This window comes from Pristiophorus japonicus, chromosome 11, assembly GCF_044704955.1.
Source record: "Pristiophorus japonicus isolate sPriJap1 chromosome 11, sPriJap1.hap1, whole genome shotgun sequence".
In the NCBI taxonomy this organism is placed as follows: Eukaryota; Metazoa; Chordata; class Chondrichthyes; family Pristiophoridae; genus Pristiophorus; species Pristiophorus japonicus.
Window position 1 is genome coordinate 69,563,094 of NC_091987.1, and position 22,132 is coordinate 69,585,225.

The 22,132-nt window shown below is 48.5% G+C and overlaps 1 protein-coding gene across 3 annotated transcripts in view; it reads left to right on the top strand.

The window, feature by feature from the left end:
- Nucleotides 1-22,132, top strand: part of man1a2 (mannosidase, alpha, class 1A, member 2) — a 253,330-nt gene that overhangs the window by 80,996 nt on the left and 150,202 nt on the right. For all 3 annotated transcript variants that reach the window (XM_070893497.1, XM_070893496.1, XM_070893499.1), the window contains one exon: nucleotides 7,141-7,237. In XM_070893497.1, the coding sequence (XP_070749598.1) occupies nucleotides 7,141-7,237 (97 nt within the window). The remainder of the gene's footprint in view (nucleotides 1-7,140; nucleotides 7,238-22,132) is intronic.

A 22,132-nucleotide genomic window follows, 5' to 3' on the forward strand; every position in this document is an offset into this window, starting at 1 on the left:
ACCACCAAAGTGGATAACCTCATTTATCCGCATTATACTTCATCTGCCATGGATTTACCCACTCACCTAACCTATCCAAGTCACTCTGCAGCCTCATAGCATCCTCCTCGCAGCTCACACTGCCACCCAACTTAGTGTCATCCGCAAATTTAGAGATACTACATTTAATCCCCTCGTCTAAATGCACTGTACACATGCAGAATGGACTTCATAAACTTCCCAATGACCAGGGAGACCCAAAGTGAGAGGGCTGTAGGTTTTGGACGATTTGTTGTCTTCCCCAAAGTTCAGGGTGCCCTTAACTGTGTACGCACATCGTCCTGCGAGCACCTTTACAGAATACCGAGGTTTTCCGAAACCAAAAGGGATTCCACTCCATGAAAGTCCAGATTTTGCCGCTGCAAAAGCCTTCCGTCAGCATTTGAGCATTGCCTGACCACTCTATCCCACCATGTTGACTATTCTGGGAATGAGACACTACACAGAAATGGTTAAGGGGAACAAAAAAATGTATTAAACATTGTAACATTCTAAACTTTGTAACCTTCATTGTACGGCTTAAATAAAATATAATTAGCTGCATCCAGCAGTGTGATAATTCAAAACATTATGAACAAAACAACATAATCCAGTGTAACATAATACTGTAACATAAAATATACAATGCATCCAGCATCAACAACATAATGCAGCAACATCACATCCTGCCCCACTATTTTTTTCCCCGCCATCTTTTGCCCCCCCCTTCCCCTCCCTTGCCTGCTGCTCCTACCCAAAGTGGCACCAAGATGCCATGCAGCAAGCAAGGCTGCCAGAGTGCTGCTGTGTTGGGGGGAGAAATGATGGAGACGCCGTCTCGGGATGCACTGGAACAGCTCATGGCATGGAAGGCCCAGCTTCTGACTGGCGAGCCTCTTCTTTGGCATCGCCAGTCACAGGTGGTTTGGGTGTGACAGTGGGGAACGCAGAGAGTATGGCGGCAGGCATTGATTGCATCACCTGCCCAAGCTGAAGCAGAGCTTGTGCCTGTGATGCGTCATATTCTGCAAGGGTTTGCGCCAAACTCTCCAGGATTCCACTGTCACTGCTGGAGGACACCGGCCTCGTGTGGGCATTGATGGCCCCTCGCTGATATCACGGCTCGCACTGATAACCTGCGACCTACCTCTGTAATGATCACTTTCAAACTGTCGATGCTAGCCAGAAACCTACCCAAGACATCAAGGAGCTGACTGCTCACCTGTATGCTCCCCCTGGACATTCCCACCATGTCCAGTTTCACATCTGCTTGTCTGTCAGCAGACCGACTTTACTGACTCACCTTCTGGAGAGATGACATGCGGGATTTAACCCCAGCACTACTTTGCTGCACGCCACTGGTCCCAGGAGCCCCGGATTCATCGTCCTCAGAGGAGCTGAGTGCCGATGGTGGAAGAGGGATGGATTGATGCTGCTGCGCCGCAGTCGACTCATCTGTATCCTCCTCCTTCTCCTCCAGACGATGGCCTGATGTGGAGTGGTCCCTTGAAGATTGCTGTGCCTGTGGCTGGTCATCTGGAAGTAGAAAGCAACAGATGAGTGGTTCGCAGCAGGGGAGGGGGCAGGGTGATATGAGGAAGGTCACATACTACAGGCTCATTTGAAGGACCGCCGCTACTCCCAATATATCTAGTTCAAAGACACTGCAGGACATTGACCCAACCCAGGCCAGGGAGTATCCAGGGCATTGCCCCAACCCTAGTCCAGAGGCACTGTAGCACATTGCCCCAAAATATCCCAGGGAGTGTGCAGGACTTGCCATCAGTTTCCGAGCAAGGTTTAGCACGCTCAGTTGCAGCTGCCCAACCTGTTACGCTGATGAGGCTTGCCACTCTGCCTTCAATGTCCGTGAGTGGCAGGGTCTGAGGTGGACTGCCACCTGTCCACACCAGCTCACGCCGATTGTGTGACGACTTTGCCTGTAAAGATGTAAATGGGAATGGTTACAAGAGGGTCCATCTGCTCTTGTGGCACAGATAGACACCAAAATACTTATACCATACTGTCTGAAAGTAATACAGTCCTCTGTTTAATGGCCTTGGAAGTTGTATGTGTTGCATCAGGAGGACATCGAAGTGGGGAGCAATCTTATGAGATCTTGGAAAGCAATCTTAATAATGTGTAAAGATCGTTCATGGCAAATAGGGTACCGAACTAAGCCTACCAATGGATCATGCATTTTAGGAGGTAACCCACAGAGTGCTGAGAGGCACCATCAGCACGGGAAGAAATAGTGTGTCAGATTTATAATCACAGTAATGAAGGAGTGCATGAATTATAATTGTACTCACTCTGACAACCCTTGTCAGATCATTAAACGTCTTTCGGCACTGTGTGAAAGTCTTGACCACCGTGCCTGCAGCAGAGATCTCCTCAGCGATTTCCCTCCAAACCCTTTTAAATACGGATGCCAATGTTCTAGATCCACCCCTAAGATGTAACTCCTGTCATCTTTCCACAGCCCCTTCTAGAGCTTTATTAGCCTCGTGGCTGAATCGCCTGGCATGCTGTCCGGAATCGTTGTCGTCCATGATCAGAATCCAAATGTAAAATGACTTAGCCCCGGTTGTACTGCGCATGCCGCGCCCTGCATTAGCATTTGAGACTGGAGACAGGACCAGAAGTGTGGGAAGAACAAAAAAAAATTTGCGCATGCGCAGAATGGGAAATTTTTTTTTAGGGGTGGAACTTTCGCCTCCGGCACGCAAAGTATGTGGTGCAACGCCGGAGTCAACGCTAATACTCCTCATGAACTTTCATTTGGCAATAGCTGTTCACTCTGGCACCAACGTTAAGCCGGCGCTAAATTTTTGGCTCCAGCGTGAATTGCGCCCGGAAACAGGCGAAATCGCAAAAAGCTGAAAATCCAGTCCAATGTCTCCGACCGCAAATTCCGGACCTATATGAAATTCATAACATTTTTTGATCATTCTTCCTGAGAGGATCCTTTACTACAAGATTGCCAATTAGCTCTGTCTCATTACACAATACTACATATAAAATAACCTCTTCCCTAAGTTGGTTCCTCAACATAGTGGGCCCAAGTTTCCACATGATTCGCGCCTGATTTTTAGGAGCAACTGGTGGAGAACGGACTATTTTAGAAATCGCAATTCTCCACATTTTTTTTTCTGCAGTTCTAGTCAGGTAGAACAGTTCTAGTTTAGAACAGAATTTTTTCTTCAAAAGGGGGCGTTTCCGGCCACTGACGCCTGATTTGAAAGTTTCCACAGTGAAAATGTACTCCAAACTAAAGTAGAATGGAGCCAGTGAAGACTTTTGTAGAACTGAAAAAAGCTGTTCTACACATTAAAAAATCAGGCGCAGGTTACAAATTAGGCGTCCAGAACGAGGTGGGGGGGAGGGAGGTGGGGGGGGGAAGGGAACTCATTAAATTCGACAATAAATCCTTATTTATACTTCTACAAATATTATACAAATAAATCCAACCTGAATAAACATTTATAAGCCAAGAAAAGATTAAATAAACCATCTTCCTACCTGTGTGAAAGTGCTTCAGCCAGGGAGAATTCTGCAGCCGTTCGTGCCGCTGGGAGGGAGGGAGGGAGGGAGAGAGAGAGGTGGGGAGAGAGAGAGAGAGAGAGGTGGGGAGGGGTAGAGAGAGAGAGAGAGGGAGAGGGAGGGGGAGAGAGAGGGGGTCGGGTCGGGGAACAGGAGCGCGGGTCGGGTCGGGTCAGTCGGGGGGAGCGGGTCTCGGGTCGGGGCGGGGGGTCTCGGGTCGGGTCGGGGTGGAGGAGAGCGGGTTGGGTCGGGGCGGCGGGGGGGAGCGGGTCTCGGGTCGGGGGGGGGGAGCAGGTCCCGGGTCGGGGCGGGGGCGGGGGAAGCGGGTGTCGGGTCTCCGGGGGGGGGGGGGGGCGGCGGGGAGCGGGTGTCTGGTCGGTGGGGGGGGGGGGGGCGGCGGGGAGCGGGTGTCTGGTCGGGGCGGGGGGGAGCGAGTGTCGGGTCTGGTCGGGCGGGGAGCAGGAGCTGGCCGTGGGAGGAGCCTCATTCACGCAGCCCCAGTGAGGCCATTGGGCCAGGGCTAGGGGCTGCGTGCTTCGGGCCCCTCCCACACAGTTCGGCGCCTGGAGCTACTGCACTTGCGTGCCGACTGTAGCACGCATGTGCAGAGGTCCCGGCACTGTTTTCAGCGCAGGGACCTGGCTCCGCCCCCCCCACAGCTCGTGCTGGCTGCGCCGAGGGCCACAGGACCTGTAAGTCGGTGAAGAATACCGAGGATTTTTTTAGGTGCCGTTTTAGGCGTGAAAAACTGGCGCCCAGCTCGGAGGGGCGCCCGTTTTTTTTCTTGTGGAAACTTGGGCCCATTGTTCTAGATAACTGTCTCGAATGCATTCCATGAACTTTTCCTCCCAGCTACTTTTGCCAATTTGGTTTGCTCCCTTTATATGAACATTAAGGTCCCCAGGATTATTGTAATACCGTAGAATCATAGAATGGTTACAGCAAAGAAGGAGGCCATTTGGCCCGTCGAACCCATGCTGGCTCTCTAAGAGCACTTCCTCTAGTCCCACTCCCCCACTCTTTCCTCGTGGCCCTGCAAATATTTTTCCTTCAGCTACTTATCCAATTCCCTTTTGAAAGCCATGATTGAATCTGCCTTCACCACCCTTTCAGGCAGTGCATTCCAGAGCATAATCACTTAATGTGTAAAAAGGTTTTTCCTCATGACGCCTTTGGTTCTTCTGCCAATCACCTTAAATATATATCTTCTGGTTCTTGACCCTTCTGCCAATGGGAACAGTTTTCTCTCTCTCTACTCTGTCTAGACCCATCATGACTTTGAATATCTCTACCACATCTTCTCTCAACCTTCTCTGCTCTAAGGAGAACTACCCCAGCTTCACTAATCTATCCACATAACTGAAGTCCCTCATCCCTAGAACCATTCTTATAAATCTTTTCTGCACCCTCTCTAAGGCCTTCACATCCTTCCTAAAATTGGACACAATACTCCAGTTGAGGCTGAACCAGTGTTTTTGAAGATTCATCGTATTTTCCTTGCTTTTGTACTAAGGCCTCTATACCTTTGTTACATGCTCCTCTAATTTCCCGAATTGTACTCTGTCCAACACTTGGATTACAGTTGGGGGGGGGGGGGGGCCTATAAAGTCCTCCCGTCAGTGTTTTCTGCCCGTTGTTATTTCTTCGCTCCACCCATACTGATTCTACATCCTGATTTTCTGGACTAAGATCCTTTCTCCTTACTGCCTTTATCTTAGGTCTTAGCCCAGGGTTACCCCACCTCTTTTTTTCCATTTTGTCTATCTTTTCTAAAAGTCAAATACCCTGGAATATTTAGCTCCCAACCTTCGTCACCCTGCAATCATGTCTCAGTAACAGCTACTTGATCAAACCCATTTATCTCTCTTTGTGCCATTATTCACCTATTTCGTTACAAATGTTTTGTGCATTTAGATATAGCGCCTTTAATTTTAACTTTTTACTATTTTCCTCTGATGTGGCCTTAGTCGCTAATGCCCTATTACCGTTATTAAACCCAAATCTGCTCTGCAGCCTTTTTCTCTATAGAGGTATAAATTTACCCTTACCAGAACCCGTAATTAGTTCAAAGTCCAATCTACCGCCCAGTTATTTGATTTGTCAGGATCGTGGTCCCAGCCTGGTTTATGGAACAACTCCCTCTTTCCCCAGTACTGGTGCCAGTGACCCATGAATTGAAACCCCTGCCTCCCACACCACTCTTTCAGCCATGCTTTTAAACTTCGAATCTGTTTGTCCCTATGCCAATTTGCGCATGGCTCAGGTAGTACCAGAGATTATTATATTTGAGGATCTATTTTTTAATTTGTGCCCTAACTGCTCAAACTCCATCTGCAGACCCTCATTCCAATTCTACCTATGCTGGTTCCTACAACAACTGGATCCTCTTCTTCCTTATCCAAGTTCTTCTCCAGCTGCGAGGAGATCCCTGCCAGTGAACACGGCCTTCGGGACTAGTGGTTGCAGCTGAGAGAACAATATCTATCCCCTTGACTATACTATCCCCTACCACTATCACGTTTCTTCTCACTCCCCCACTTGAGTGGCCTCCTGTACCATGGTGCTGTGGTTTATTTCCCTATCCTACCTGTAGTCTTTGTCTCATCCACACTGCCCTCATACCTGTTGGACAATGGCAAAGGCTAAGGCTCCATCACCACTGCATCTGAAGCTAACTGAGTCGCAGTCACATCTTCCTGTCCCTGATCACTAAGCAAATCTTTAACCACTACCTATCCTAAGGGGTGTGACTGATTCAAATTGTTCAGGTAACTCTCCCCCTTCCTGATGCATCGTAATGTCTGCACCCCAGCTCAACAACTCTGAGCCGAAGCTCCTTGAGTTGCAGGCATTCACTACAGATGTGGTTGCTTAGGATCACGCTGCTCTCCACAAACTCCCACGTGCTACAGATGTGGCACACCTCTTGCACGGCCATCTCTATCTAACCTTGTTTTATATATTTAATTAAAGTTTTATATAATTACTTCAATTGCTTTATTTTTATTTTTTGTAAACTAATTAATTTAACTAGTTTAAATTAATTTAATAAAGCATTAATAAGATCTTAGTTTTAAATACATACTGCCTCAAGCTTATGCAAACCACCAAGTGTTGAATGGCAAAAAGTAGCACCTCTTTTCCCCTCTATACTGAATTCCAACTCTCGCCAAATTCTCAACTTCTCACTCTGTTTAAGATGCACGCCGTTAATCTTGCGACCTGTGGTTATACTCTGAGTTTAGGCATACTGGGATAGGACCAGTTAACAACTGGGAATAAAGCTCTTTTAATATGAAGTTTCTAAATTGTTTGAATTGCAGCACGTGTTGGATGGATGACTTAAGCATATAGATCTGACTACATGTAAACAAAAAGTGGAACCCTTAAGTAGTGCACAGTATTGTCTTTTGTATGTCTGAAATTGGGTGTATTGGGAAAACCCTTGTGTTGATGTGGTTGGAGTCAATTGGGTTTGACTTGTACATCAACGAACTATGTTATAATTTTGTTTTATTCATTTTAATTGCAGAAGGATCATAAAATTAGGTGCGAAAAATTAATTTTCTCTTTTTGCAGATGATGAAGCATGCTTGGGGAAGCTATAGACAGTATGCTTGGGGACACAATGAGTTGAAACCACTTTCCAGGAAGGGCCATTCCACCAATATATTTGGTAAGTATCTGGATATTTAGTCAAACTTTTATTATTTGTATTTTCCATACCTTTTTTCCCTTAGGCAACTTAAGACAATGTAAAGACATGCTTTTTGTTCAAGCACTGCAAAGACAGACTGAGATGTGTTTTATTTAATATCATTAATGATATTCGATTATTAAATAAAATTCGTTTATTTACAAAATGTGCATTATTTAGGGAGGGAGGGAGAAACAAGGTAACTGGGGATCTGTTAGTTTGGCATCAATTGTGGCAAAGTTACTGATTATTACCAAAACCGAGAGCATTCGTAATTGGAGATAACCTTGTTACATGGGTCGGTAATTGGTTGGGAAGTAGGAGACAGAAAGTAAGGATAAAAGGTTTATTGTCTGATTGCCGGGATGCGACCAGTGATGTTCCTCAGGGATCTGTATGCGGGCCTCAGCTTTTCATCATATTGACTTGGATGAATGAAGAGAGAGTAGTATATCCAAGTTTTCAGATGCCACCAAGTGAGGAGGTACAGTAATTCTGCCTTTGTTCTACCAACTTGGATATCCTCCTCAGAATCAATTGCCCCACTTTGTATGTTATTGCATGCAAATTTGCATTGACTTTCTGTATCCAAGTCATTGATGTAAATTGGAAACAGTAGGTATTTCAATACTGATGCCGGAGGCACCTCCCCTTCCGATATAACTCTTGCTGTTTTCTACCATCAGATCATTTCTTAGCCATTCGCTATGTTTATTCTGAATCTCCACAACAATGACTATGATTAGTAACCTTTTGTGCAGAACTTTGTCACATGCTTTTTGGAAGTCCAGGTACATCTTGAGACTTTCTCCTATTTACTTGGGATGTCACCTCCTCAATGGAGATTAGTCAGGCAGGAACTTCCCCTTCTATCTCCATGTTTATTGCTTTTTACGGAGTTATTGTATGAACCTGCTTTGTTGCTCTTTTCCAAAAAAGGTACCATATTAGCCTGCTTGCAGTCTACTGGTGACTTTCCAGTGTTCAACATCTCCCAAATTTCATCCTCCCTCTCAGTACTCTGTGATCAATCTATCCCAGGGAATTTATTTGTTTTGACCCTTTTGTAACCTGTTTGTGAGTTCCATCTGGTTTATATTAGTCATTAATTCTACTTGGGTTATCTCTGCTAGAGATGATATGCTAATCTGTTCTATTTAATATTGTGCTCAGTTTATTCATAAATCTGATGAGGGATGGGCAGAAACCTGATCTCCTAAGCCTTCAGAATTCTTTTCCAGACCCTTGAGGAAATAGTGACCACAATTTGGCAATGTGTTCATTTTCATGTTTAGAAGTAATGGGACGTCTCAGTATTCGAAGATTTATATGCCACAACCCTGCTTATAAGAGCCTTGTAAATCAATTTTCCTTCCACTTTCTGCTTCCCCATTGCCCTTCCCACCCCATCCTATACCATATATTACTGTACTTGGTCACATTTGCAATTATAATCTGACTTTGTACAAAACTTGGATCGAAACCAATATGGAAAAATCTAGATTGTAAAGGCTTTACTCTAAATAGCTAAAAGCAAGTCCTTGTACTTAACAACCAATAAAATATTTTCTTTATTCATGCTTAATATAAGTAGATGGCTACTTATGTGGGTTTGCTTTTGTATTTTAAAAATCCAGTTCTTTGGGCTCAATTTTCCCCAGTCATTTGCGCCGTTTTTTTGGCGTATTTATTTTTTTCCAGTTTCCCCCTGGGATCTGCACCGGCGCAACTGACTTAGTTACGATTTTTCTAGGCCAGTTTTTTTTAACGTCACGTCTGCGCTTTTTTTTTCAATTTTTCTCAGTTTGGCCAACATTTTTTCCTCCTAGGTCGGCGTATCTGGCCACTTCCCTAAGAACATAAGAAATAGGAGCAGGAATTGGCCCTACGACCCCTCGAGCCTGCTCCACCATTTAATATGATCATGGCTGATCCGATCATGGACTCGGGACCATTTCCCTGCCTGCTCCCCATAACTTCTTATTCCCTTATTGGTTAAGAAACTGTCTATCTCTGTCTTAAATTTATTCAATGACCCAGCTTCCATAGCTCTCTGAGGTAGCTAATTCCATAGATTTACAACCCTCTGAGAGAAGAAATTCCTCATCTCAGTTTTAAATGGGCGGCCCCTTATTCTAAGATTATGCCGCCTAGTTCTAGTCTCCCTATCAGTGGAAACATCCTCTCTGCATCCGCCTTGTCAAGCCCCCTCATAATAATATTCGTTTCGATAAGATCATCTCTCATTCTTCTGAATTCCATTGAGTAGAGGCCCAACCTACTCAGCCTTTCCTTATAAGTCAACCCCCTCATCTCCGGAACCAACCTAGTGAACCTTCTCTGAACTGCCTCCAAAGCAAGTATATCCTTTCTTAAATATGGAAACCAAAACTGTATGCAGTATTCCAGGTGTGGCCTCACCAATACCCTGTATAACTGTAGGAAGACTTCCTTGCTTTTATACTTCATCCCCATTACAATAAAGGCCAAGATTCCATTGGCCTGCCTGATCACTTGCTGCATACTAACCTTGTGTGTTTCATGCACAAGTAGCCCCCAGATCCCGCTGTACTGCAGCACTTTGCAATCTTTCTCCATTTAAATAATAACTTGCCCTTTGATTTTTTTTTCTGCCGAAGTGCATGGCCGCACACTTTCCAATATTATACTTCATCTGCCAAATTTTTGCCCACTCACTTAGCCTGTCTCTGTCCTTTTGCAGATTTTTTGTGTCCTTCTCACACTTTGTATCGTCAGCAAACTTGGCTACGTTACACTCGGTCCCTTCTTCCAAGTCATTAAATTCCAGATTGTAAATAGTTGGGGTGCCAGCACTGATTCCTGTGGCACCCCACTAGTTACTGATTGCCAACCTGAGAATGAACCATTTATCCTGACTTTCTGTTAGTTAGCCAATCCTCTATCATTGCTAATATATTATTCCCGACCCCATGAACTTTTATCTTGTGCAGTAATCTTTTATGTGGCACCTTGTCAAATGCCTTGTGGAAGTCCAAATACACCACATCCACTGGTTCCCCTTTATCCACCCTGTTCGTTACATCCTCAAAGAATTCCAGCAAATTTGTCAAACATGACTTCTCTTTCTTAAATCCATGCTGACTCTGCCTGAGTGAATTATGTTTTTCCAAATATCCTGCTACTGCTTCTTTAATAATGGACTCCAACAGTTTCCCAACCACAGATGTTAGGCTAACTGGTCTATAGTTCCAGAATCCAGGGAATGTTGGTAAATTACAACCAATGCATCCACAATCCCTGCCGCTACTTAGCTTGTGTCCCAGGGTCTTAAGAGATCAGGTCCAGGGGATTTATCCACCTTTCATCCCATTATCTTACTGAGTACCACCTCTTTGGTGATTGTGATTGTGTTAAATTCCTCCCCCCCCCATAGCCCCTTGACTATCCACTGTTGTGCATGTAAGAAAACCAGCGCACATTCACAAATCGGCATTGAAAGACGCCATTATTTTTAAATCGCAGATTTTGGAGGGAGTCAAAAACACGGTAAAAATCAATAATATAAAGTTCAACTTTTTTTTAACCTGTCAACGTAGAAGTGTAAATGTGTTGGATTTCAGTAGTTTTCTCTTTTTTTACTCACTCACACGCCACCACCGAACATCTTGAAGCTTTGGCTGACAGAATAGACCCCGCGCCCGTACACAGCGGCTCGTGGCTTTGCTACAAAACCAGCCATGGGTGGTGGGGGGACGGTGTGGAGGAGAGAGAACGAGGTGCCAATCAGAATGCTTCCAGCCCAGGGAGCAAGATGCATTCTGAACCAAATACTGCAGTGTGGGGAGGGGGAGAAGAGAGAAAGAGAAGGGGAGAAGTTGCAATACACCAATTAGTTAAGGGGGGGGGGGTGGGGGGGAAGAGAGGAGAAGTCACAAGACCTTTGGATGTAATCCATCCATACAGACCTTTTGGGAGAGAGGGAACTATGAACCTGTCCTGGCTGCCTGCTTTCCTGCTGTTTTGAGCTTCTTTCTAAAGGTTAAATTTAAGTATGGGGGCAATACTGACAATGCCATACTTTTTGAGAGCCTTCTGCATCATGGTGCTACATAGGAGACAATTGATTCGACTTCATTGCATCAGGAACATCAGAGCCCGTAGAGTGCTGGGCAGGAGACCTTACCATCTCGGTTATATCGAGACAGGCGTTCTTACCTCCAATGAGTGATGCAGACTGTGTCTGACGGCTGAGTTTCCACAAAGAAGTTGTAATTGAGATCTGAGAGTTGGTCAAAGCAGACCTGCAACCGAGAAGCATCAGGAGGACTGCTTTGTCAGTTCAAGTGAAGGTTACAGCTGCATTTTCATTCTATGCCTCCAGATCGTTTCATGCTATAACTGGGGATGTGTGTGCCATCTCTCAACATGCAACACATGTCTCCATTCGCCAGGTCACGGCTGCACTGTGCGCGTAGGAAAGACTTTATAAAGTTCCTCATGACCACCCAAGCAATCCATGACAGGGCTGTGGGGTTTTCCAGGATTGCTGGCTTCCCAAAGGTACAGGGCTGCATTGATTGTACCCACATCGCCTTGCGAGCACCTTTGAAGGATTTCGAGATGTACAGGAACAGAAAAGGCTTCCACTCCATTAATGTGCAGCTCATGTCTGATGACATGCATCATACCGTGTCAGTCGATGCAAGATACCCTGGGAGCACTCATGAAGCATTCATCCTACGCGACAGCGTTATATCTGCCATGTTTCAGCAGCAGGAGCCAGAAGGGCAGGGCTGGCTACTAGGAGACAAAGGGTACGGCCTCGCCACCTGGCTCATGACGCCCTACGCGTAACCCGGACGGAAGCTGACCATCAATACAACATGTCGCACATTGCGACGCGCAGCATCATTGAGAGGACCACTGGCATATTGAAACAGCGTTTCCGATGCCTGGACCATTCCGGAGGCTATTTGCTGTACTCCCCTGAGATTGTCAGTCAGTTCACTGTTGTGTGCTGCATGCTGCATAACTTAGCCATCATGAGGCAGCAGCACCTGATAGTGGAAGATCCACCTGCAGTGATAGTGGCTGATAATGAGGTGGAAGATGCAGGTGACGAGCAGGAGGAGGAGGAGGGGGAGGAGGAGGAGGCGGATGATGACGAGGATGAGGAAGCCACGCAAGTGCCTGAGGCCGGAGCACGACGGCGGAGGAGGGCGGGTCATCGTACCCCTTTAACGATTGCTTGAGACTTGCGCCAGCTGCTCATCCGTGAACGCTTTACTGATGCCTGGGGGCTCAGAGAACTATTCCACATGGACATGTTTACTGTTTGGAGCTGTTCCGTAATGTTGTGTTGTGTTAATGGAATATGATTCAGTTTTAATGTAAAATATATTTTATTCAAAAGTTTACAATGTACTTAACTTTAAAATTATTTTTGTATCAAACTTTACTTTAATATCACTTTTTACGATCACTTAAACACTTGTAAATTTACATAACTTACAAAATACTATTAATTTGAGAACAGTTACAACTGTAACAACAATAGTAATAACAACAACAGCAAAGACAGGCTGCACCGGTCTCTCCTCCCCCTTATTGGGCCCAAGTTTCCACATGATTCACGCCTGATTTTTAGGAGCAACTGGTGGAGAACGGACTATTTTAGAAATCGCAATTCTCCACATTTTTTTCTCTGCAGTTCTAGTCAGGTAGAACAGTTCTAGTTTAGAACAGAATTTTTTCTTCAAAAGGGGGCGTGTCCGGCCACTGACGCCTGATTTGAAAGTTTCCACAGTGAAAATGTACTCCAAACTAAAGTAGAATGGAGCCAGTGAAGATTTTTGTAGAACTGAAAAAAGCTGTTCTACACATTAAAAAATCAGGCGCAGGTTACAAATTAGGTGTCCAGAACGAGGTGGGGGGGAAGGGAACTCATTAAATTCGACAATAAATCCTTATTTATACTTATACAAATAAATCCAACCTGAATAAACATTTATAAGCCAAGAAAAGATTAAATATACCATCTTCCTACCTGTGTGAAAGTGCTTCAGCCAGGGAGAATTCTGCAGCCGTTCGTGTTGCTGAGCGGGAGCGGGAGCGGGAGCGGGAGCGAGAGAGAGAGAGAGATCAGGTCAGATCCAGTCCGGGAGTCGGGTCCAGTGGGGGGGGGGTGGGGGGGGGTGCGGGTCGGGTCGGGGAAAAGGAGCGCGGGTCGGGTCAGTCGGGGGGGGGGGGGAAGCGGGTGTCGGGTCTGGGGGGCGGGGGGGGGGAGCGGGTGTCTGGTCTGGTCGGCGGGAGGAGGGGAGCGGGTGTCGGGTCCAGTGGGGATGGGGGGGAGCAGGAACTGGCCGTGGGAGGAGCCTTATTCACGCAGCCCCAGTGAGGCCATTCAGCCAGGGCTAGGGGCTGCGTGCTTCGGGCCCCTCCCACACAGTTCGGCGCCTGGAGCTACTGCACTTGCGTGCCGACTGTAGCGCGCATGTGCAGAGGTCCCGGCACTGTTATCAGCGCAGGGACCTGGCTCCGCCCCCCCACAGCTCGTGCTGGCTGCGCCGAGGGCCAGCGGACCTGTAAGTAGGTGGAGAATACCGAGGATTTTTTTAGGCGCGAAAAACAGGCGCCCAGCTCAGAGGGGCGCCCGTTTGTTTTCTTGTGGAAACTTGGGCCCATTGTAACACCGCCCGCTGCGCTTGGTCTTGGACACTCTACCACCACTGCCCACAGGCGGTGGCACAGTGTTTCTGGGCTTGGTACCAAACTTATTCTTTTGAACATCTCGGGTACTGTGCACCTGAGGAGAGGGGAGGGGCGGGGGGAGGGCGTCCGCATCAGGCGGCAAGTTGGAGGGCCGAGGCGGCAAGTTGGAGGGCCGACAGCAAGTTTGAGGGCCCAGCTTTTGACTCTTCAGAGCCTGGTGTGGGGATTGCAGTGGGAGTGACAGTTGATTCTGTCAATGGGTGCGGGGCCTGGGCGTGTTCCCTTATTGTAGCATGCCGTCTCTCATGTGCCCTGACAGTGTCTCAACGGCCTGCAACATTCCCTTCCTCATGTTGAGCAAAACTGTCTGAACTACCTGCAACATTCCCTCCCTCATGGTCAGTGACCTGGTTTGCATATCTCTGACATTCCCTTCCTCTAGGCCACTATTCCCTCACTGATGGTCCCATTTCTCGTGTCGTTGCTATTACTTCTCCCGAAAGTCCCGCTACGTCATCACTCACCCCATTGATCGGGTAAGGGCAATGCACTCAATGACATCATCTAAACCACATCTGTTAGCGCGCTCCTGAGGTGCAGGATCTGTCGAACTCTTCTTCCCCTCCTCCCCACGGATATGCCTTGCTGCACCTCACCACTTGGAGCCGCAGGCTAGGACGATTGGGCCCTGGGTGTGCTTCGCTGCACCACACCACTGGGACCTGCAACCTTGGAAGGTGTGAAACCATGGAATGTCCCACCGACACTCAAAACCACTAGTCACGGAAGGGGCTGTCGGCTCCTTGAGCGGCACCTCCTCCAAAGTCAGTACAATGGTGGGAGCTTCATCCAGCTCCAGCCCCTCCCCCTCAGCCCCATGGATGGATTGGTAGATGTTCAACTCTTTAGGCTCATCCATGTCTGAATCATCTTCTGCATCATCAGGGTTGGCCTCAAGCTCTGCAAAATATAACAATAGCCAAATGGTTAGCAGAGGAGGGGGCAGGGCGGGAGGCACATCGCAGGCCAGGCAGCAAGTTGGTTTGAATGACCACGATGAATTTGCAGGACTTACACTCTCCCGCGAGAATGCACCCACTTGTGCAGTACTGATTCCTTTTTTCCAGGAAGGACCCATCAAAGCAGCGATCCTCTCTTCCACAGGTGCAGATTTGTCGGGCCTCCTCCTGTTCGAGTTCAATCCCTTTTATTATGTGTCACCTTCCTCTGCAAAGATATGAAAACCTAACTTTTTAAAGAGGGTGTCTTTCTGCTGGGTGGTACATACAGATGGTCACATTTACAATTGCAATTGCATTGAATAAATGAAATATTACTTACACTAATTACTTGACCAAGGTCCTGCCTTTTCTTTTTACACTGGCCTCCAGATCTAGTGGTGCTCACCTTTGCACAGTAACCTCCTGCAACTTCATCTCAGCGTTTCTTGATTTCATTGGGTGGAACTTTTATATGACCTCTGCTGGTGTCCAGCTCCTGCCATCAATCACAGTAACTAGTGCTGCCACTTCTTCCTGTAAGAAATTCTTGGTCCTTGCACTGCGTTGCATCTTGTATTGCTGTAGCTGCGATTTCTTTTTTTCCAGTGCTCTCTCACAGCACTCAATGTTCTTACACACACAACTGGCTCTTTAAAAATGGCCGATTGCCAAATCCGAGCTGTACTGAGCATGCATGTTCATTGAAAGTACGTCAAAAACGTAACTTTTTTTTCCCCAGCGCATGCGCTGAAGCTGCGGCTTCATTTTTTGGCGCAGACATCAGGCTCCACCCCCCCGCCTTCCCGGCCTGCCCACTGACCTCTTTGGTGGGGCCTCGCCCAACTACCTCCTCTGCGGGGCCCTGCCCGACGCGAACAGCTCCTCTGCGGGGCCCTGCCCGACGCGAACAGCTCCTCTGCGGGGCCCTGCCCGACGCAAACAGATCTTCGGCGGGGCCCCGCCCGACGGCCGCCTCGACGGGGGACCCCCCCTTCTGATGTACCGAAATCCACTGTTTCCGGATTCGTGTCGTCAGAAAACAAATCGAAAATCCGGAAAAGCCTGGAATCCGGAATTGCCTCCGTCCCGAGGGTTCCGAATTTTAGGCGCTGCACCTGTATTTGATGTCACAGTTTGTTTAATTGGACTTTGGGGGATAGAGGGCTTTATGGAACATCATTCTATATTAGCACCTTGTGACATGGACTCGGATATCTGGTTACCATCTTGAAAATATTCTTACAAAAGGGTTAAATATAAGAATTTCTCACATTTATGATCCCTGTAAACTTTGTTTTAAATTTAACAGTCACCATAAGTTAACAAGTGAGTACGTTTTAAAATTTTCCCAATTAAAGGCTTGATCTAAATGCCATGTCACCATGGTTCACTTGGTAGCAACTTCAACCCTCACATGTGAGCCTGACTATTATGGGGTAGAGTTTCTGCTTTGGGCGCAATTGGTGATCCGGGCGCAATTTGCGCCTGTTTTGAAAAGTAGACATTTCCCACTCCCCGAGTTTCCACCCAAACTCATTTGCATATCACCAAATGCAAAATCCGCCATGAATCAATGCAATCCAGCAGCGTCTAAAAAATGTTAAAAAAAAAAAAATTTGCTTTTTTAAAAAAAAAAATACCTGATATATTTAAAAATGGAAACTTGAAGTTTGAATGAGCTCCAGTTTCGGCCCGAGTTGCTCCTATTTTTTTGGAGCAACTAGTTTAGAATGGAACATCTTAGAAATTGCAATTCTCGGCATTTAGTTTGCTCCAGTTCTAGTGAGTTAGAATAGTTCCATTTTAGAACAGATATTTTTGTCAAATGGGGGCGTGTCCAGCCACTTACGTCTGTTTTGCAAGTTTAGACAGCAAAAACTTACTCCAAACTAATTTAGAATGGAATAAGTGTAGATTTTTGTACGCTCAGAAAAACCTCGCCTACACTTAGAAATCAGGCGTAGGGATCGAGGGAAGAGGGGGGGGGGGTTTACAAACATTAAACACTTCACTTTTACAAATAAAGAGCCATCATCAATAATAAATGATAAATAAATCAATAAATCAACCAATAAATCAATCAAAAAAAATAAAAAAAATAAAAATATGACTCAATAAATAAAACATTATTTTTACTCATCAACTGCAGCACTGGGGAGAAGAAGGGGGGGTAGGTGGAGAGAAGAGGAAGGGGGGCAGAAAAGACGAACAGAGGTGCGGGGGTGGGAGAAAGATGATGAACGGGGGGAGGGGGGGTGAGAGAGGAAGATGAACGGGGGGAGAGAAGAGGAAGATGAACTGAGGGGAGAGAAGATGATGATGAACTGGGGGGGTGGGAGAAGATGAAAGGGGGGGAGAAGATGTTGAACTGGGTGGGGGGGGTGGGAGAAGATGAATGGAGGTATGGGTGGGGGGTGGGAGAGGATGAACGGGGGTGGGGGGATAGTGGGGGGCGGGGGGAGAGTGGGAGGGGATAGTGGGGGGCGGGGGATGAGTGGGGGGGCGGGGGGGGCGTGGAGAAGATGAACGGGGGCGGAGAAGAGGGGCGGGGGTGGAGCGGGGAGAAGATGAACGGGGAGTGGGGTGGGGGGAAGAAGAAGTCGGGACTCCGCCGAGGACTTGGGGCGGGGCCCGCATGCAGCAGATGCCGGGCCGCCGCCGACTCTTCAGCGAGGTAAGTGGTGTCAGGCCACGCTGTCGGCACTGTTTTTGGTGCAGGGCTGTAGCTTCGCCCCCAGCAGCTCCTGCTGCGCAGCGCCGAACTGGAAATTGGCCTATAGCTATTGGAGATTTGCAAGGTAAGTATTCGGCGCAATTTTTTGTTGTACAAATTAGGCGGGCCTCTCTGATGTCCGCCGTTCTAGCGGGGGTCTGAAACTTGAGCTGAAAATGGGTTTACCATAATAAGTAAGCATTTTTAATCAGTGTCAATCCACTACCTGTGCGTAACCTGATTTTTGAATTACTGAAAATGGCTAAAAAAAAAATTTACAAAATTATTTTCTAGCTATATTGGGGTATAGTAGTCAGTTTCCTGGTAAATTTAAAAAAAAATTACATTCAAAACCTTTTATAATGTACCTATTAGTGTCCTTGCACCCAAAAGATCCAGCTTAATTTTTAGAGCCTCATCGAAGGCCTGCAAACGAGCGCAATTCGTGGAAACTCCCAATATTGATTAATTCATCCTGGGGGCATGGCCAGCTTTGTGGGTGGGGCTTGCTTCTAGCATGATGTTTTTAAAACTAGCCCAAAAGATGTGGAAACTTTTTGCACTGAATGCAATTTGTGTTTAAAATTCAACGATCTTTTGCACTAGTTACACTGATTTTGGGTGAATTCCACCGCATATGTTTAAATCCCACTCCAGGACTTGTATCTGTAATTTAGGCCGATACTCCAGTTTAGTATGGAAGGAATGCTGCATTATTGTACATGCTGTCCTTCAAATGAGAAATAAAACCGTAACACCGTCCACCTGTTTTGCCAGTTCAGATCAACATTAACAAAATGGCTGCCACATTTGTCTACATCAGAACCAGTTTTAGGAAATTGGTAAAGAAGAGAAGGAAATACAGTATATGGATTTCTGAGAGTAGTCCTTAATAAATTACTGTGTGATATGGCCTTCGGTAATGTTCCAATCTGTGCCATATTGTACCTAGTCAAACTAGATTTATTGGTTCTGTTTCAATATCCAAATCTGAACATTTAATCAGTTCACTCAGCTTCACAAATCTACCACGTTACTGGAATATATAGAGGGTATATCGTGAGACTAGGGTTCTTAATTTGTTTAATTCTAATGTGTGTTATAATAGTTGTTTCTTTTGCATTAAATGAGTGGTTCCCTTAATATCAGTTTTTCCCTCTGTCTTTTGACCTATGATCAAAAATAATTGAGGATGAGACTGATAAGGGAAATACTTAAGGATTGAGAACAGAAATCTATTAAAGAAATGGGCACTGCTACAAAGATTTTCTTCCCCCGCCCCATGGAATTCTTCACTGGCTTATGAGAGTGTAGTTGGAAAATTATGACACTGCTGTGCAGTTCTTGATATCTGTCATAGTTGTATCTTCCATTCCAGTTTGTATTATCATTCTGATCTATTTTACTTACTTTTGCTTATGCGTGGTCGCACATAATCCTAACAGATGGTAATTTAAGCAAATAATAACATAGTAGTTGTATAAAGCTTTGATAACAATTGCATAGATTTATGCTTTAAATAATGTGGATCAGCACAAAGTTTTGCTATAAACTGCATACATCCATTTTCTGCTCAGCTGCAGGAAGATGAAGGTGGTTGTTTGAAATGAAGAAACGTAAACAACAATTTACATTTATGTAGTGCCTTTACATACAAAATCATCCCAAGGCAACCTGTGGTCTCTTTTGAAAATACAAGATACTGTGTATATTATTGCGACTATCCTAATGGTATTTTATTACAAAATCATGTTTGATGCATTTCACTGTGTAGACCCTTAAAATCTATATGAATTTGGCACCTTTGCGACGAGATTTGTTGAAATGTATTAGAGCATTATGCTTGATCTTCAAACTTATGATTCTGCCCTTCTGTTGATAAGCAACCCTATTTAATGCAAGGTGATTTCATTAGCAAGAGGAAGAAAGTTTTTATTATTGTTAGCCTTTATGCCTCAAGCTTTTCTCCTCTTCATAAGAGGGCCCAAGTTTCGGGCTGCGCCTAGAATGGCGCAGCCCCGACCTAGACGCCCATTTTTCGCGCCACAAAGTGCGCCTAAAATAATCTTAGATTCTCCGGCTCCCTGCAGGTCGTTTGCAACTCGGCGCGGCGCAGCATGAGCTGTGGGGGGCGGAGCTAGGTCCCGGCGCTGAAAACAGTGCCGGGACCTCTGCACATGCGTGCTACAGTGGGCTCGCTGTGCAGTAGCTCCAGACGCCCAAAACTGTGGGGGGGGGCCCCAAGCTCGCAGCCCCTAGCCCTGGCCGAATGGCCTCACTGGGGCTGTGTGCATAAGGCTGCCTCCCACGCCCAGCTCCTGCTTCCTCCCGACCCGACTCGACTCACCCCCGCCGCCGCCCGACCCGACCCGACACCGACCCCCGCTCGCCCCTGGACTGGACCCGACCCGTGCTCCCTCCCTCCCTCTGCCACCCCCCCTCCCACCCCGACCAGACCCTCCCTCCCCCCTCCCCGAACCAACCCGACCTCCCTCCAACCCCCCCCCCCCCACCCCCGACCCGACCCGACTCGACTCCCACCTACCTGTAAATCTGGTGCTGGGGACGGGCCCTGCCCGAAGTCTTAGGCCCGGCCCGTTCAGCCCAGCCTCCCTCCCCCTTCTCTCTTCCCGCCTCCCCCCCCCCCCCCAGCCCCCGGACTGGACCCGACCCGAGCTCCCGCCCCCACCCAACCTGACCTCCCACTGCCCCCCGACCCGACCAACCTGCCCTCCCTCCCTTCCCCCCCCTACCCGAACCAACCCCCCCGGACCCGACCCGACCCAACGCCACCTACCTGTAAATCTGGTGCTGGGGACGGGCCCTGCCCGAAGTTTTGGGCCCGGCCTGTTCAGCCTTCCTCCACCCCCTCCCCTTCTCCTCCCCCCCCCCTTCTCCTACCCCCCCCTTCTCCTACCCCCCCTTCTCCTACCCCCCCTTCTCCTACCCCCCCTTCTCCTACCCCCCCTTCTCCTACCCCCCCTTCTCCTACCCCCCCTTCTCCTACCCCCCCCTTCTCCTACCCCCCTTCCTACCCCCCCTTCTCCTACCCCCCCTTCTCCTACCCCCCCTTCTCCTACCCCCCCCTTCTCCTACCCCCCCCTTCTCCTACCCCCCCTTCTCCTACCCCCCCTTCTCCTACCCCCCCTTCTCCTACCCCCCCTTCTCCTACCCCCCCCTTCTCCTACCCCCCCCTTCTCCTACCCCCCCTTCTCCTACCCCCCCTTCTCCTACCCCCCCCTTCTCCTACCCCCCCCTTCTCCTACCCCCCCTTCTCCTACCCCCCCTTCTCCTACCCCCCCCTTCTCCTACCCCCCCTTCTCCTACCCCCCCCTTCTCCTACCCCCCCCTTCTCCTACCCCCCCTTCTCCTACCCCCCCTTCTCCTACCCCCCCCTTCTCCTACCCCCCCTTCTCCTACCCCCACCCCCCCCTTCTCCTACCCCCCCCTTCTCCTACCCCCCCCTTCTCCTACCCCCCCCTTCTCCTACCCCCCCCTTCTCCTACCCCCCCCTTCTCCTACCCCCCCTTCTCCTACCCCCCCTTCTCCTACCCCCCCTTCTCCTACCCCCCCTTCTCCTACCCCCCCTTCTCCTACCCCCCCTTCTCCTACCCCCCCTTCTCCTACCCCCCTTCTCCTACCCCCCTTCTCCTACCCCCCCTTCTCCTACCCCCCCTTCTCCTACCCCCCCTTCTCCTACCCCCCCTTCTCCTACCCCCCTTCTCCTACCCCCCCTTCTCCTACCCCCCTTCTCCTACCCCCCCTTCTCCTACCCCCCCTTCTCCTACCCCCCCTTCTCCTACCCCCCCTTCTCCTACCCCCCCTTCTCCTACCCCCCCTTCTCCTACCCCCCCTTCTCCTACCCCCCCTTCTCCTACCCCCCTTCTCCTACCCCCCCTTCTCCTACCCCCCCTTCTCCTACCCCCCCTTCTCCTACCCCCCCCTTCTCCTACCCCCCCTTCTCCTACCCCCCCCTTCTCCTACCCCCCCTTCTCCTACCCCCCCTTCTCCTACCCCCCCTTCTCCTACCCCCCCTTCTCCTACCCCCCTTCTCCTACCCCCCCTTCTCCTACCCCCCTTCTCCTACCCCCCCTTCTCCTACCCCCCCTTCTCCTACCCCCCCTTCTCCTACCCCCCTTCTCCTACCCCCCCTTCTCCTACCCCCCCTTCTCCTACCCCCCCTTCTCCTACCCCCCCTTCTCCTACCCCCCCTTCTCCTACCCCCCCTTCTCCTACCCCCCCTTCTCCTACACCCCCTTCTCCTACCCCCCCTTCTCCTACCCCCCCTTCTCCTACCCCCCCCTTCTCCTACCCCCCCCTTCTCCTACCCCCCTTCTCCAACCCCCCTTCTCCTACCCCCTCCCCTTCTCCTACCCCCCTTCTCCTACCCCCCCTTCTCCTACCCCCCCTTCTCCTACCCCCCTTCTCCTACCCCCCCCTTCTCCTACCCCCCCCTTCTCCTACCCC